Source organism: Papio anubis, chromosome 12 (genome assembly GCF_008728515.1).
Source record: "Papio anubis isolate 15944 chromosome 12, Panubis1.0, whole genome shotgun sequence".
Taxonomy (NCBI): Eukaryota; Metazoa; Chordata; class Mammalia; order Primates; family Cercopithecidae; genus Papio; species Papio anubis.
Window position 1 is genome coordinate 64,271,438 of NC_044987.1, and position 13,310 is coordinate 64,284,747.

General features: G+C 38.9%; 1 protein-coding gene across 1 annotated transcript; it reads left to right on the forward strand.

The window, feature by feature from the left end:
- The first annotated feature begins 296 nt into the window (after positions 1–296).
- On the forward strand, positions 297–8,771 carry LOC101004743 (olfactory receptor 2AG2). The gene has a single exon (XM_021926150.2). The coding sequence runs from the start codon at positions 7,355–7,357 to the stop codon at positions 8,402–8,404; it is 1,050 nt and encodes a 349-aa protein (XP_021781842.1). The 5' UTR covers positions 297–7,354; the 3' UTR covers positions 8,405–8,771.
- The last annotated feature ends 4,539 nt before the right edge of the window (positions 8,772–13,310 follow it).

A 13,310-nucleotide genomic window follows, 5' to 3' on the forward strand; every position in this document is an offset into this window, starting at 1 on the left:
AAAAGTGAACTATCTGAAAAGGAAATTAAGAAAATAATACCATCCGCAATAGCCACAACATAAAATAATAAATTAAAGATAAAATAAATGATAAAAAGATTAAAGATAGCCACAAAATAAAATAATAAAACTAACTAAAATACTTAAAAATAAATTTAACCAAGGATGTGAAAAATATGTATACTGAAACTATAAAACATTGATGAAAGAAATTGAAGGAGATACAGAAAATGGAAATATATCCCATGTTCATAAACTGGAAAAGTTAATATTGTTAAAATATCCATACTACCAAAAGCAATCTATAGATTCAATTCAATCCTTACAAAAATTTCAATGACATTATACACAGAAATATAAAAAACAATTATAAAATTCATATGGAATAACAAAAGACCCCAACTAACAGAAGCAATCTTGAGCAAAAAGAACGAAGCCAGAGGCATCACATTACCTAATTTCAAAATATGCTTGCAAAACTATAGTAATAAAAACAGGATGATAGCATTAAAACATACACATTCATCAATGGAATAGAATGAAATAGAGACCTATAAATCAATCCATACAGCTTTGGTCAATTGATTTTTGACAAAGGTGCCAGGAAAACATAATGGGGAAAGGGCAATTTTTTTCATAAGCAGTGTTAGAAAACCTAGATATCCACATGCAGAAGAATGAAATTAGACCCTATCTTATACCACATACAAAAAATCAACTCAAAATGAGTTAAAGACTTAAATGTAAGGCCTGAAACTGTAAAACTACTAGAATAAAATATAGGAGAATAGATCCATGACATTAGTCTGGGCAAAGATTTTTTGAATATGACCCCAAACACACAGGCAAAAATAGGCAAATGGGACTACATCTAACTAAAATGCTTCTGCACAGCAAAGGAGACAATTATGAAAGTGATTTGACAACCTAAGGAATGAGAGAATATATTTGCAAACCATACATTTGATATGAGATTTAAACCAAAATGTATAAGAAACTCAGCTCAATAGTAAGAAAACAGTCTGATTAAAGAATGAGCAAAGAAAATCAAAAACATTTCTCAAGAGAGGACATAAAAATGGCCAACAGGTATATGAAAAATGTTCAACATTACTAATCATCAGGAAAATGCAAATCAAAGCCACAATGAGATATCACTTCCCATCTGTTAGGATGGCTATCATCAAAAGGACAAAAGATAAAAGGTGTTGGCAAAAATATGCAGAAGAGGGTAAACTTGAACAATGTGGGTGAGAATGTAAATTGCGACACACATTAGGGAAAGCAGTATGGAGGTTCCTCAAAAAAATAAAAATAGAACTATCATATGATCCAGCAATCCCACTACCGGGTATATACCCAAAGGATATGAAATCAGGATGTGGAAGAGATATCTGCACTCTCGTGTTAATAGCATCCTTATTCTCAATAGAAAGCTATGAAATCAACTTAAGTGTCCATCAACTGATGAATGAATAAAGAAAATGTCATATATATATGTGTGTATACACACACACTGGAATGCCATTTCACTTTAAAAAAAAAAAAAAAGGAAATGCTATAGTTCGTGACAACATAGACGAACTTGGTAGATATTATGTGAAGTGAAGTAAGCCAAACTCAGAAAGAAAGATACTACATGTTCTCTTCATATGTGGAATCTAAAAGAGTTGAACTCACAACAGCAGAGAGTACAATGGTAGTTACCAGGGGACAGTAGAACGGCAGGACGTTGGGAAGATGTTGGTCACGGTATACAAAATTTCAGTTATACAGGAAGAGTAAGTTTAAGAGATCCATTGTACAACATAGTAACTACAGTTAGTAGCCATGTATTATATTCTTGAAATTCTTGACAGTGTATTTCAGTGTTCTCACCACAAAAAAAGATAAATGTATGAGGCAATGCCAATGTTAATTAGCTCAGTTTATCCATTCTACAATGTATACTTATTTCAAAACATCATGTGGTACACAAATACATACAATTTTTACATTTCAACTAAAAATTTTTAAAGGAACCTATTACAAAAATGAGAGGAATTTAGAGAAATAGTACGAAAGAAAAGAAAAACCAAGGAATTATTTTTTGAACAGAGAAGTTGTGATTATCTTTGAAAGCTAAACCAAAGGATTAAGAGAGGGATTAGGATACAAGAAAAACACATAAATGAAAGAGTAAAGGGAGAGAGAATAGGGAATGAAGATGAAAAAAGGAGGAATCTCAGTAATAATTGGAGAAGCCAACCCTAACTTGGAGAAAGAGAACTTACTTACTCCTCTGAAATAAAAGGCCAAGGAGTCAAAACAGTTCCTATGTAAGACAATGAAAAGGGGTAAGAAAGTTTTCATCTCAGAAACTTAATCATCTGTGATCTTCACTTTTACCTATGAAATAGAAAGAAAGGTTGAATGTCAGGTATGTAGGGACTAATTGATTATTACCATAAACTCAGCTCCCAGAATGCAAGCTAGGACCTTGATAATATCCTCACCTTCCCATAAGGTCATGTAACTGTGAAAGAAATCTAATGTCACTGACTCCGTCATACTTCTGACCTCACAAGCTGACTGCCTTTGCTCATTCCTACATGTGGACCAAGCTATCACAAAAAGAGTTTGGATTATACTTTAGAACTAATGACTCTCTCACTTTTGAAACAGACCCTCAAGGAGATAAGGAAGTATGCATGTAAATAGCAATGATTAAAGATTTATAGAAACAAGGTGGACTTCACAAGTGGTTGACCATAAACAAAGAAGTTTTGCCACCTTCTCAGACCCTTGCTGATGCCCAGACATCTGTGGTCACCAGTCACTTCCTGGCCTTAGCCCCATCCGTGTTCCCCCTCCCTGTAACATAAAAGGAGCTTAAAATTAATCAACATTAGATAGTTCTTTAGGATGTTAGTCCACCATCTTCTCAGTTTGCTGGCTTTCTGAAATAAGGTTGTCTTCCTTGCCCCAACACCTTGTCTCTCCACTTATTGGCTGTCTTGTGGCAAGTAGTAGAAGATTTGAACTCGACAACAGTCATCAACAGTCCATCTCTCTGCCTCCCTTCACTGTAACTATTAACCCAAATTTTATATCCATCATTCTCCTTCTTCATCTGTATGTGGTTTTATTGAATGTACACATATTTTTAGAAAGTTTATTTTAACTTAAGTTATTAGCTCTGTAAAAGAAGTACCATGATATATAATCCTAAGGTCTCTCTTTTTTCCCTTAATGTTAATTTCCTGAGTTGCTTTTTTTGCTGTATGCCCTGGTTCCTTTGTTTTGATTGCTACATAGTAACCCTTTGGTGCACATTTATCTATTTCACTGCTGATGGGCATAAAGATTGTTTCTAATTTTTATTCTACTGTGAATAATGCTGCTCTTATATTTTACATGTTTAAAACCTTCTTTTCAATACATTGCTTTTATAATGTAAAAAAGGTGTTCATATTATTTATTCTGTTGTACTTCTGGAAGAATTTTCTTGAGTATATTTTTTGTATAAACAGAAAGGGAAACTTATTTTTATATTTTTTAAGTTCAAAGACAAAAGAGATGATAACTCCAGCAGCAATTTTCAGCATTTCCTGGTGAAAATGAGTGATTAAAGAGATACTAAAGAATGAGGAAGATTAAGCAAAGAATTGGGTGAGAGATGGGAAAGCCTGAACTAAAAGCAGTGGTGACTGCAACAGGTGCTGTGTCATCAGCCCAAAACTCTGAGCAGCTCAGCTGACTGATCACAGAGTATGTAGGCCCGTGCACAAATGTGCACACACAAGAGGGAATAGAAAGGAAAAACAAAGAACTGAAAAATAAATTAGTGTTGGATCCTCATTAAAGCTCAATGAAGGAAGACTTGATATTAACAAAAGCATAGGTAACTCCCTCTAGCTGGTAATAGCCTAGGCTAGTGGCACAAAGAGGGAAATGTAAGTGGCAGGGTCTATAGAACCCATGAAACATACTTTATACTTGGACAGAGGGCTGGACAGGGAGGTGTTGCTTCTCAGATCAGTTACTGACACTGTCTATTTGGTCAAAAACAGCCTCTGACTGGGTTTCCAGTCAGTGATTTCTAGGGTAAAATTAGTTTTGGTTTTCTGAGGCAGGAGAAACATCTTAGACTCCAATGAGGGGTGAGATACAGCGAGTCCATAGGGGGCAGAACAAGGCCTCAAGGTTCAGAGCTCATTTGGTGGTAAAGTTTGAAGAAATGGCAGGCCAGGAGACATGCCCAAGGGGATTCATTAAAATCCCATTTGCTGGAGCAATATTTTCAGGGGAGGTCATGTCAGCTGAGAGGGTGAGACTATGAACCCTCCCCCAGGACAGGGCTCACTGTTGGCACAGAGACAGGAAGGCTGGGCATTGGCGGGTGTCCTTTAAGCAGCTCTTCTTATACTTCTTTTCCCACATTCCTGCTGTGCTCCTCTTTTATCATGAAACACAGCATGAGGGGAATGTGTGAAATCTGAGGACCTGGACTCAAGAGCTCAGCCAGAGTCATTCCAAAGCAGTGAGGACTTTCTCACAAGGACAGTCGATGAGAGAACTTTGGAGGAGATTCAGCTCCTCACTTCTGCAGGATCCTGCTCTAGGTTCTCAGCTGCCTGTCTGCATCTATCTCTACTTCCATAGAGGACTTGCAGTGCCAGCGACTGGAGGAGCCTTTGACCTCTGATCCCAGAGGCAGCCATACACACACCTATGTTCATCCCTGCCAGAAGAACCAACTCTTCTTTCTTGGCCTTCTTGAACCTCCTTACCTAGACGCTACAGCCCTTCCCATATGAGGTAAGGGCTGTGTCTCTGTTTCAAGGCAATATGGGACATCTGGAAGTCCTCAGAAACACGGTCAAGACCTTACACTGCTCGCCTTCTCAGATTCTCTCATTCCTCAGGCTTTATGGTTCAGTCACTCCTGTCTATACCTAATCCACCTTGAACATGTACCCATCTTGCACGTGTGGGAACAACCAAAATAATTCTTTGCCACTGGCCAGCGTGAGTTCCTAGAATTCTTGATGATGGCCTCCTGGTAAAAGACTCAGTATTTACCTTTGTTACATCTAGATTTTCCTGGCCTCCAATAGTTTGGTGTGAGTCCCCAAATGAATAGTACCTCAAAGGAGGACGATCTAAAATATGCTGAAGTGCCTTTCCCCTGCGGGACTGCTTGGCACTAAGTCCAGTGCCACATAAAACGCCAATTGAAGTAAATACAAAAAATAAATATACTGAGCAGAGATGCAAAAAAAAAAAAACAAAACTTATATCAATATACTTCCAAAACTTTAGCTCTACCTTGTGAATTGACTGACCATTTTCCATGAAATATAACAATGTCTCTCTTAATATCAGCTCTGCTGACTTCTCTTGGTTTTAAATACCCACAACCACCAGCAGTTTTCCAGAAAGAAGCTCTTCCTCTGTAGGCCCAGTGTGTGTTCTCTGGCCTTTCCTTTAGGTGACCCCGGAGGGGAGAACCCAGTGAATGGAAAGGAGGGAAAACAATAGTCCCATTTCAGAGGGAGGAGGTAGGTATGTAGGATCCTGAGTCCTGGTTACGCCACTTCACCCAAGCCCTGATTTTTCTTCTCTTTGAAATCCTGTCCAAACATCTGGTTCAGAAAGCTGGAAGAATGTGCCCAGCTAATTATTTTCTTCCTTTTATTTCCCTGTCCACTCACCTTGTTATTCAAGAAAAGCAAAAGCAATTCAAATCTAATATTTAGCAGAAATAGTGCTTAGAATTGACTTTGTACTTGTCTTTTTGTTATCAACAGACAAATAAGGTTTTCCAGTCAGTGGTTCCTAGATCAAAATTATAGTTTTGGTTTTGTAAGGCAGGAGAAAGATCTTAGACTCCAATGAGTGGTGAAACACAGTTTTAGAGAGTATTTTTCTGGGGGTTTCTTGTCCACACTCCACTGGGCAAAAGTGCAGGGAGGACATTCCTGTATTATATTTTAATGTTCTGACTTTCACAATGCTAACTTTCACTTTTTTTTAAATTATATCCTGTTGTTTTTTGATTTAGCCAACTCCTATTTATCCTCAGCATGTTGTTTGTATACCACTTCCTTAGTGAATCCTTTCCTGAAACTTGACTTACATAATCTCCTAGTGTATTTTCTTTCATGTATCATTGGATGTATGTAGGTGTTTGTGTGATCGATTTTTCACATCTACACAGTTGCCCAAGTGTAGTGCCTGAGATATCATAGGTCTTTAGTATGTACTTACTGAATGAATGAAAGGAGATGGATCAGATAAGCCCTCCAACGTCAGTTTTTTATATGACCTTACCACTTAAAGGTTCTAACTCGGAGTTGACCAGCATAGTGACATAAATGGATAGTTGGAGAAGTAGGTGCAGATTATAGAAGGGAAAGAGAAATAATTTGATCAAGAATTATTTTTCTCTTCCAAAAGGCCTCCTAACTCTTCCATCCAACTGTGAAAAAACTGCATTCATAAAAAGCAAGCCAAGTGAACGCTGTCCCACATGCGCCTCATACTCCACTCCTCCTCCTCAACCCCTAGCAGCAGAGCTACCATATGGATTCAGGGTTCAGCAGAACCAACATTCTCCTTGTATTCCTAAGATATGCAGAGAGCAATCTTCTCACCTTGAGTGTGTTGCTGTGGCTCACAGGTAATGCTATGGCCTTGGGCCGTGTCTACAAAGTCTCCTCCTTTGTGGCTCACTCCTTGTATCATGTGCCCTAAACACAAACACCTGCCGTGCCACAACGAATCTCATTTACTGCCTTTATTCCTGCCTGTTTCTGAGAAAACCTCTTATTATTATCTAGGCAAACACCTTTGATACTGTTCCTCTAGATTTATTTCTAAAATCTATACCACCATGACTATCAAGTTCAGCCCAGAATTCTCTTTCCCTCCAGCAGAGTAGCACTTGAAGAGTCCCGGTGACCAAGCTGCCCAAGAGCCCAGAGATTCCTCCATTGAGGAAGGTAATCAACAACAATGAAACTGGTTTAAGGGAGAAGACAGTAAAGAGTTTTTTTTATAAATAAAACTTTAAAAACTGAATTGGAATTCCAAGTACATTTAAGGCAGAAAAAAATAGCTAGATCTTAAACAAATGCCCAGCGTATTTGTTCATTGTGAAGAGAGAGATCTATCTACAAAGATGTTTGCTTGGGCTTGTTCTTCTGGATACCTTATTTGAAGGAATTTCTAAATGATTATATTAACAACATGCCAAATTATCTGATATCAATTTACCTGATGGTTTATTGTAATCCAATACCAGCATTCAGAAATCAGAGGCATACTAACAGATGGAAAAGATACGGTATTATGGGATTCCTATTGGCCAATGCACATTGACCTAGAACAATCCAAAGCTACAGTGCACACCATCAGAAAAGCTTCCACTAATAATACATTTGGTTCTAGGCAACTAAAAAACCACAGCATGGAGCTCCGGAACTCCACCTTGGGAAGTGGCTTCATCTTGGTGGAGATTCTGAATGACAGTGGGTTTCCTGAACTGCTCTGTGCTACAGTTACAGTCCTATACATGTTGGCCCTGATCAGCAATGGCCTGCTGCTCCTGGCCATCACCATGGAAGCCCGGCTCCACGTGCCCTTGTACCTCCTGCTTGGGCAGCTCTCTCTCATGGACCTCCTGTTCACATCTGTTGTCACTCCTAAGGCCCTCGTGGACTTTCTGCGCAGAGAAAACACCATCTCCTTTGGAGGCTGTGCCCTTCAGATGTTCCTGGCACTGACAATGGGTAGTGCTGAGGACCTCCTACTGGCCTTCATGGCCTATGACAGGTTTGTGGCCATTTGTCATCCTCTGAAATACATGACTCTCATGAGCCCAAGAGTCTGCTGGCTCATGGTGGCCACATCCTGGATCCTGGCATTCCTGAGTGCTCTAGGACATACTATTTACACCATGCACTTCCCTTTCTGCATGTACTGGGAAATCAGGCATCTGCTTTGCGAGATCCCACCCTTGCTGAAGTTGGCCTGTGGTGATACCTCCAGGTATGAGCTTATAATATACGTGACAGGTGTGACTTTCCTCTTGCTCCCCATTTCTGCCATTGTGGCCTCCTACATACTAATCCTATTCACTGTGCTTCATATGCCATCAAATGAGGGGAGGAAGAAAGCCCTTGTCACCTGCTCTTCCCACCTGACTGTGGTTGGGATGTTCTATGGAGCTGCCACATTCATGTATGTCTTGCCCAGTTCCTTCCACAGTCCCAAACAAGACAACATCATCTCTGTTTCCTACACAATTGTCACTCCAGCCCTGAATCCGCTCATCTACAGCATGAAGAATAAGGTGGTCATGGGGACCTTGAGGAGGGTCCTGGGAAAATACAGGCTGCTGTTACATTCCACACTCTAGGGAAGGGTCATGGCTGCCTCTCACCATTCTTCCTTCAGATAAAAATCTCTACTCACTCATTCCTGCTCCAAATAAAATTTTCAACCCACTCATTCTTTAATACTATATTCTGAGATGATACTTAAATTTTACTTTTATTTTAAACTGTGCATCTGGTAATGACCTTGAGTTAAACTCATTTGGCACTCATCCTGACTTTGGAAACCCATGTTATAAAATAACCAGATGGGGGAAAAGCCTTGAATGGGTGTTGTAGACTCACTCTGTGGTAGGTCATCTTCCTGACACATTACCAAGTAGACATGGTAGGGGATTCACTTTCCATTTATTTTTAAACTTTTTTTTAATTATACTTTAAGTTCTAGGGTACATGTGCACAACGTGCAGGTTTTTACATAGGTATACATGTGCCGTGTTGGTGTGCTGCACCCATTAACTCGTCATTACATTAGGTATATCTCCTAATGCTATCCCTCCCCCCACCCCACCTCAAAACTGGCCCCGGTGTGTGATGTTCCCCTTCCTGTGTCCAGGTGTTCTCATTGTTCAATTCCCACCTATGAGTGAGGCCATGTGGTGTTTGGTTTTCTGTTCTTGCCACAGCTTGCTGAGAATGATGGTTTCCAGCTGCATCCATGTCCCTGCAAAGGAGATGAACCCATCCTTTTTTATGTCTGCATAGTATTCCATGGTGTATATGTGCCACATTTTCTTCATCCAGTCTGTCACTGATGGACATTTGGGTTGGTTCCAAGTCTTCACTATTGTGAATAGTGCCACAATAAACATACATGTGCATGTGTCTCTATAACAGCATGATTTATAATCCTTTGGGTATACACCCAGTAATGGGATGGCTCGGTCAAATTGTATTTCTAGTTCTAGATCCTTGAGGAATCGCCACACTGTCTTCCACAATGGTTGAACTAGTTTACAGTCCCACCAACAGTGTAAAAGTGTTCCTGTTTCTCCACATCCTCTCCAGCACCGGTTGTTTCCTGACTTTTTAATGATTGCCATTCTAACTGGTGTGAGATGGTATCTCATCGGGGTTTTGATTTGCATTTCTCTGATGACCAGTGATGATAAGGATTTTTTCGTGTGTCTGCTGGATTCATAAATGTATTCTTTGGAGAAGTATCTGTTCATATCCTTTGCCCAATTTTTGATTAGGTTGTTTGTTTTTTTCTTGTAAATTTGTTTAAGTTCTTTGTAGATTCTGGATATTAGCTCTTTGTCAGATGAGTAGATTGCAAAAATTTTCTCCCATTCTGTAGGTTGCCTATTCATTCTGATGGTAGTTTCTTTTGCTGTGCAGAAACTCTTTAGTTTAATTAGATCCCATTTGTCAAATTGGCTTCTGTTGCCATGGCTTTTGGTGTTTTACACATGAAGTCCTTGCCCATGCCTATGTCCTGAATGGTATTGCCTAGGTTTTCTTCTGGGGTTTTTATGATTTGGGATCTAACATTTGTCTTTAATCCATATTGAATTAATTTTTGTATAAGGTGTAAGGAAGGGATCCAGTTACAGCTTTTGGTAAATGGCTAGCCAGATTTCCCAGCACCATTTATTAAATAGGGAATTCTTTCCCCATTTTTTGCTTTTGTCAGGTTTGTCAAAGATCAGATGGTTGTAGATGTGTGTTATTATTTCTGAGGGCTCTGTTCTGTTCCATTGGTCTATATTTCTGTTTTGGTACCAGTACTATGTTGTTTTGGCTACAGTAGCCTTGTAGTATAGTTTCAAGTCAGGTAGTATGATGCCTCCATCTTTGTTCTTTTGTCTTAGGATTGTCTTGGCAATGTGGGCTCTTTTTTGGTTCTATATGAACTTTAAAGTAGTTTTTTCAAATTCTGTGAAGAAAGTCATTGGTAGGTTAATGGGAATGGCACTGAATCTATAAATTACCTTGGGCAGTATGGCCATTTTCACGACATTGATTCTTCCTATCCATGAGCATGGAATGTTCTTCCATTTGTTTGTGTCCTCTTTTATTTTGTTGAGCAGTGGTTTGTAGTTCTCCTTGAGGAGGTCCTTCACATCCCTTGTAAGTTGGATTCCTAGATATTTTATTCTCTTTGAAGCAATTGTGAATGGGAGTTCACTCATGATTTGGCTCTCTATTTGTCTGTTATTGGTGTATAGGAATGCTTGTGATTTTTGCACATTGATTTTGTATCCTGAGACTTTGCTGAAGTTGCTTATCAGCTTAAGGAGATTTTGGGCTGAGATGATGGGGTTTTCTAAATATACAATCATGTCATCTGCAAACAAGGACAATTTGACTTCTTCTTTTCCTAATTGAATACCCTTGATTTCTTTCTCTTGCCTGATTGCCCTGGCCAGAACTTCCAACACTATGTTAAATAGGAGGGATGAGAGAGGGCATCCCTGTCTTGTGCAGGTTTTTAAGGGGAATGTTTCCAGGGTCTGCCCATTCAGTATGATATTGGCTATGGGTTTTTCATAAATAGCTCTGATTATTTTGAGATACGTTCCATCAATACCAAATTTATTGAGAGTTTGTAGCATGAAGGGCTGTTGAATTTTGTCAAAAGCCTTTTCTGCATCTATTGAGATAATCATGTCGTTTTTGTCTTTGGTTCCGTTTACATGCTGGAATACGTTTATTGATTTGCATATGTTGAACCAACCTTGCATCACATTGATGAAGCCCTCTCGATCATAGTGGATAAGCTTTTTGATGTGCTGCTGCATTTGGTTTGCCAGTATTTTATTGAGGATTCTGCATCAATGTTCATCAGGGATATTGGTCTAAAATTCTCTTTTTTTATTATTTCTCTGCCAGGCTTTGGCATCAGGATGATGTTGGCCTCATAAAATGAGTTAGGGAGCATTCCCTCTTTTTCTATTCGTTGGAATAATCTCAGAAGGAATGGTACCCACTCCTCTTTGCACCTCTGGTAGAATTCGGCTGTGAATCTGTCTCGTCCTGGACTTATTTTGTTGGTAGGCTATTAATTATTGCCTCAATTTCAGAACTTTTTATTGGTCTATTCAGAGATTCCACTTCTTTCTGGTTTAGTCTTGTGAGAGTGTGTGTGTCCAGGAATTTATCCATTTCTTCTAGATTTTCTAGTTTATTTGCATAGAGGTGTTTATAGTATTCTCTGATGGTAGTTTGTATTTCTGTGGGATCAGTGGTGATATCCTCTTTATCATTTTTATTGCATATATTTGATTCTGCACTCTTTCCTTCTTTATTAATCTTGCTAGTGGTCTATCAATTTTGTTGATCTTTTCAAAAAAGAAAAACAGCTCCTAGATTCATTGATTTTTTTGAAGGGTTTTTTGTGTCTCTATCTCCTTCAGTTCTGCTCTGATCTTAGTTATTTCTTGCCTTCTGCTAGCTTTTGAATTTGTTTGCTCTTGCTTCTCTAGTTCTTTTAATTGTGATGTTAGGGTGTCAATTTTAGATCTTTCCTGCTTTCTCTTGTGGGCATTTAGTGCTGTAAATTTCCCTCTACACAATGCTTTAAATGTGTCCCAGAGATTCTGGTATGTTGTATCTTTGTTCTCATTGGTTTCAAAGGACATCTTTATTTCTGCCTTCATTTCGTTATGTACCCAGTAGTCATTCTGGAGCATGTTGTTCAGTTTCCATGTAGTTGGGTGGGTTTTGAGTGAGTTTCTTAATCTTGAGCTCTAGTTTGATTGCACTGTGGTCTGAGAGACAGTTTGTTATAATTTCTGTTCTTTTACATTTGCTGAGGAGTGCTTTACTTCCAATTATGTGGTCAATTTTAGAATAAGTGTGATGTGGTGCAGAGAATAATGTATATTCTGTTGATATGGGCTGGAGAGTTCTGTAGATGTCTATTAGGTCCACTTGGTGCAGAGTTGAGTTCAGTTCCTGGATATCCTTGTTAACTTTCTATCTCGATCTGTCTAATGATGACAATGGGGTGTTAAAGTCTCCCATTATTATTGTGTGGGAGTCTCAGTCCTTTTGTAAGTCTCTACGGACTTGCTTTATGGATCTGGGTGCTCCTGAATGGGCTACATATATATTTAGGATAGTTAGCTCTTCTTGTTGAATTGATCCATTTACCATTATGTTATGGTCTTCTTTGTCTCTTGATCTTTGTTGGTTTAAAGTCTGTTTTATCAGAGACTAGGATTGCAACACCTCCCTTTTTTTGTTTTCCATTTCCTTGGTAGATCTTCCTCCATCCCTTTATTTTGAGCCTATGTGTGTCTCTGCACGTGGGATGGGTCTCCTGAATACAGCACATTGATAGGTCTTGATTCTTTATCCAATTTGCCAGTCTGTGTCTTTTAATTGGAGCATTTAGCCCATTGACATTTAAGGTTACTATTGTTATGTGTGATTTGATTCTGTCATTATGATGTTAGCTGGTTATTTTGTTCGTTAGTTGATGCAATTTCTTCCTAGCATCGATGGTCATTACAATTTGGCATGTTTTTGTAGTGGCTGGTACCAGTTGTTCCTTTCCATGTTTAGTGCTTCCTTCAGGGGCTCTTGTAGGGCAGGCCTGGTGATGACAAAATCTCTCAGCATTTGCTTGTCTGTAAAGGATTTTATTTCTCCTTCACTTATGAAGCTTAGTTTGGCTGGATATGGAATTCTGGGGTGAAAATTCTTTTCTTTAAGAATGTTGAATATTAGCCCCTACTCTCTTCTGGCTTGTAGAGTTTCTGCTGAGAGATCCGCTGTTAGTGTGATGGGTTTCCCTTTGCTGGTAACCCGACCTTTCTCTCTGGCTGTCCTTAACATTTTTTCCTTCATTTCAATTTTGGTGAATCTGACAATTATGTGTCTTGGGATTGCTCTTCTAGAGGAGTATCTTTGTGGAATTCTCTGTATTTCCTGAATTTGAATGTTGGCCTGCCTTGCTAGGTTGGGGAAGTTCTCCTGGAT

Bases quoted from the DNA above. Each gene is read 5' to 3' on its own strand.
- LOC101004743 (XM_021926150.2), top strand. From the start codon at position 7,355: ATGCACATTGACCTAGAACAATCCAAAGCTACAGTGCACACCATCAGA.